Raw genomic sequence first — 4076 nt, forward strand, 5'->3', positions numbered from 1 at the left:
TTTCCACATGTAATTATTTACTCAGAAATCGTTCTAGTCAGCATTTAGTAGAACTTGAATGTGAATGAACCTCTGTTTTATTACAATGTGTGTTGTTTTTCATTTAAAAATTACTTGAAAAAGTGAATGCCCTTTTCTAAGGGGATTTCTAGTGGTTATTTAGTCAAACACTTTAAATCCATTATATTTCAAACCTTGCCGGCTATGAACATTACTTAGAAATTTCCTTGGTTTTGTTTTTTTCAGGAATCATTTCTTGTACAATGTCTTTCTGGTTGTGTTAAAGCATTTACACAGGTTTCAGTTTGTGTGTGTACGCTTATTTGTAATTGTATGTTGTTGTTGTTGTTTTTTTATCCATGTTTTATTTTAAGGCATTAAGTATTTTGTCCTGTGTGGATATGTCAATGTTTACTGAGTAAAATAAACTGAATGGACTTTACAGTATCCCCTGAATACTGTATATGCAGCCGCAATAAAGAAATAATTCACCAAAAAATGAATGTATATAATAGCCTACATAATGTATGTATATAAAACAAGCAGTTATTTGATCAAAAACTACAGTTAAAACAGTAATATTAAGAAATATTATTACAAGTACAATGAACTGTTTTCTTTTTAAATATATTTTAAAATGTAGTTTATTTATGATGGCAAAGCTGAATTTTCAGCATCATTACTCCAGTTCTTCAGTGTGACATGATCCTTCAGAAATCATTTTAAAATGCTGATTTGGTGAAACATGAGGCAATAACAGTATGGAAAAAAAATCTTATCGATGTTGAAAACAGTTGTGCTGCTAAATATTATTGTGGAAAACAGAATTTGTAGGCCTACTTTCAGGATGAATAAAGTTCAAAAGAACAGCATTTATTTGAAATAGAAAGCAATTGTAACACATCATAAATGTAACATTAATAGTAATAAATTATAGTAAATCCAATATTTTAATCAATCTAATATGTTGATTTAGTGCTTAAAGCGGCAATATGTAACTTTTCTGGTTAAAAATGAACAAAAATCGGTTATTAGTAAGTATAAGACATTAGTGTTCAAAACTGTCCTCTTACTTCAATTCGCAAAGGTAAGCTTATACTATTGATTAATTATTTGAGGTGTAGTGTCTGATTTTGCGGGAAATTGACGCTATTTGTCTTTACGTGGATACGTCACGTCTGTAAACAGAAGAAAAAGACTACAAGGCGTGTGTGGAACGTTTGTAGCGTGTTCTCAGAACAGTTGCTTAGAATCTGAACTTGTCATCCCGATGGCTGCTTTTAATCGATAGAGTTCTAAACAGCAATCATCGTTGTCATTTGGGGATTCAAAACTAAGAAACCTCAAACCGCGGAAAGTCAGCAGTCAAAAAGAGAAAGCGACAGAGGCCTGTACTAAAACGAGAGTAAATATCGGCATGGCTTTTGAGAAGTGGCGACAACTCCAAGATGTGAAGGGATTAAAGAATGACCTGCTGAACAGGTAAGACAGTTCAGTGACTCAATAGGTAGCTCACTATCATTAGAGCACTTGTTCGCTTGATTCAGATGGGTATCCAAGAGATCCGCTCTGATGTCGCCATCACATATTCATCTGCGCAGTAGTGCAGAAGCATAACCCACGTATAAAAACAAAACAAAAGAAAGTCCGCGAGTAACTTGCATCTTAATGTTTCAAACAGAGATGGCGATAGAGAGGCAAAAGTTACGTACTGCAGATTTAAAAATTTTTATCACCATCAATACCCAACAAGCAATAGCTGTCATTTCAACGCCTCGGTTAAGTATAGACTCGATATAGTCCAGCTATGTGTAACCCACTTCTAGCCCAAATAACCTTGAATTTTGTTTAATGTCGTTTTTTGGCAAAATAATTGTGAGATGTATGATATTCCATCATATAAGCAAAGTCAACAGCGTTTACAAGGTGTTTGGTTTAATTTCTTTCTAGGCTTGCTGGGTATTGAAATAAGTTCTGTTTAATATTATTGTGGAACCATGCTTTTTAAAGAAAGTTAAAATGAACCGCATTAATTTGAAATAGGCTAGAAATGTTTTGTAATATAAATGTATTTACTGTCATTTTTGATCAATTTAATGAATAAAAAACAACGTACTGATTCCAAACTTTAGATGTAATATATATTTTTTCCCTTAAGAGTTGTTCCTTAAATAGTATATAAAAAAGAAAAGCAAAAAGTCAACATTAAATGTTAATTTCTTTATACGAGTCTTAAAGAACATATATCTCCAACAACATCATACAGGCATAATACAGTGTCATGAGGCCAAATCCCATCTCTTTTAGAGTACCAAGCATAATTTTTGATTTGTAGATGCATCAACATGTGATTCATTTTATTCCTGTACATGTTAAGTGCTCTGTGCTCAAATGTCACATCTGAACTTTTGAATGATCTTAATCATTTAAAGTCATTATGTCTCATAAAGCAAATCATATTCCGCCTGTAAGCTGAGCATTGTCAGTTCACCTATGAACAATGGAGCCTTCGTATCCTGGTTTTCATTCGTGAGGCTGGTACTTCCATTTCTGCGGAGAGAAAGCATTCGGACCCAAACTGAGACACGAGACAAGGATGTGATTTTGAGAAGATTCATCCACTCAAAAGCTCTCTGAGGTCCAATCATTTGTTAATTAGAGTCACTCAAACTAAAGTGTTGCTTCGGTGTCTGCTCAGAGCGACTGTGCTTGGCTTATATCTGGCTTTGATACAGTCCAGAAAGCTTCTTAAGAAGATTACCTCTCAAACTGACTTCACAGAGGAGCAGAGAAGACATTTTCCACAATGTGGTCATGAGCAGCCAACATCCAGCACCATTACGCAATGAAATACCATGTAATGTGGGTTCTGGGCCAGGCTTGAAAGGTTAATGTAATGATGAAGATGACGATGATGGTGGTAGTGGTTCATCAGATGACAAATTATATGCATGGCTCCATTAATCTTCTGCATTATTAGGAATTTCCCCTCTGATCCATCCATTAGTATTCAGGTGCAAAAGCATTTCTTGGCACTGGTGTTTGGTTTATGTTTTATGGTTTCTGCTGTTCGGCTACAGCTAGTTTTTCAACTAGTTCCAGTTTTTTCAGTTTTAACTCTGTAGAATGGTAGTATCTCATCTCTTTTGTTTCTGTTTTTCATGAGCTCTCACTATCTGAAAGTTAACATATATATCTTTATCTCTTGCCCCACTTCTGGTCCACTTTTTCATCCTGTCATAGACACAGCCATGGTCATATGGGTTACGCTGCCATAGAAAGAAAACATTCAGTGTGAGTTATGAATGAAAGAAGCATTAGACCTACTGCACTGCATCAGTGACTACGTTTACATGGACATCAGTAATCTAATTATTTACCTTATTCTAAATAAACCAATATTATGATTATGGTGTTTACATGAGTGGCTTTTAGAATATTCCTTTCATGTTCCCCTACGTGTTATAGTACATAGTTCGATTAATGGCACACGTCATTACGTCCCACGTGACGCCATCCGACGTCCCCTCCGTAACTTCACGCATAATCATATAGTTCGTCTTCGTGATGATGCCATGTACATGATGTTTTGGGTGTTTCATTTTTAATTTTATGAAAGCTTCAAATGAAGTTAATTATTTGTACTTGCATACAGATGATGGCAGTGTTGAAGCTCTTTTATTTGCCGTCAAACGGTTGACCACTGCCATGTGTGTATCCTGTCGCATTTAGCTACCAGTTTTAGCTACTTTCAATTGAAAGCAGTTGGCAACACTGCTCCACATGTCTTAATTCGATTTCTGTTTACTTCGATTATGACTTTAGCCGATACAATATTATAAATCGTATCAATACAATATTATAAATAGGGATGCACGATATTATCGGACTGATATCGGAATCGGCCGATATTGGCTTTAAATGTAAATATCGACATCGGCCCGATATGAAAAATTATGCCGATATGTCTTGCCAATAAGAGGAATATGTTAACTCACATGTGCTCAGGGTGTGCTAGTGATTAGATCATGTCAGCAGTGTGGCTCATTCTTGAAGCAAAGTTTTGTCTGAATGAT

At 35.2% G+C, this 4076-nt stretch overlaps 1 protein-coding gene across 1 annotated transcript in view; it reads right to left on the reverse strand.

Annotated features, from left to right (window-relative positions):
- Positions 1 to 2497: 2497 nt before the first annotated feature.
- LOC107741959 (CD226 antigen-like) overlaps positions 2498 to 4076 on the reverse strand; it is a 10672-nt gene continuing 9093 nt past the window's right edge. The window contains exon 6 of the mRNA XM_016554784.1: positions 2498 to 3269. Coding sequence (XP_016410270.1) covers positions 3138 to 3269 — 132 coding nt within the window. The 3' untranslated portion in view covers positions 2498 to 3137. The remainder of the gene's footprint in view (positions 3270 to 4076) is intronic.

The sequence above is a fragment of the Sinocyclocheilus rhinocerous genome, unplaced genomic scaffold, assembly GCF_001515625.1.
Source record: "Sinocyclocheilus rhinocerous isolate Xijiao unplaced genomic scaffold, SAMN03320098_v1.1 scaffold100, whole genome shotgun sequence".
Taxonomy (NCBI): domain Eukaryota; kingdom Metazoa; phylum Chordata; class Actinopteri; order Cypriniformes; family Cyprinidae; genus Sinocyclocheilus; species Sinocyclocheilus rhinocerous.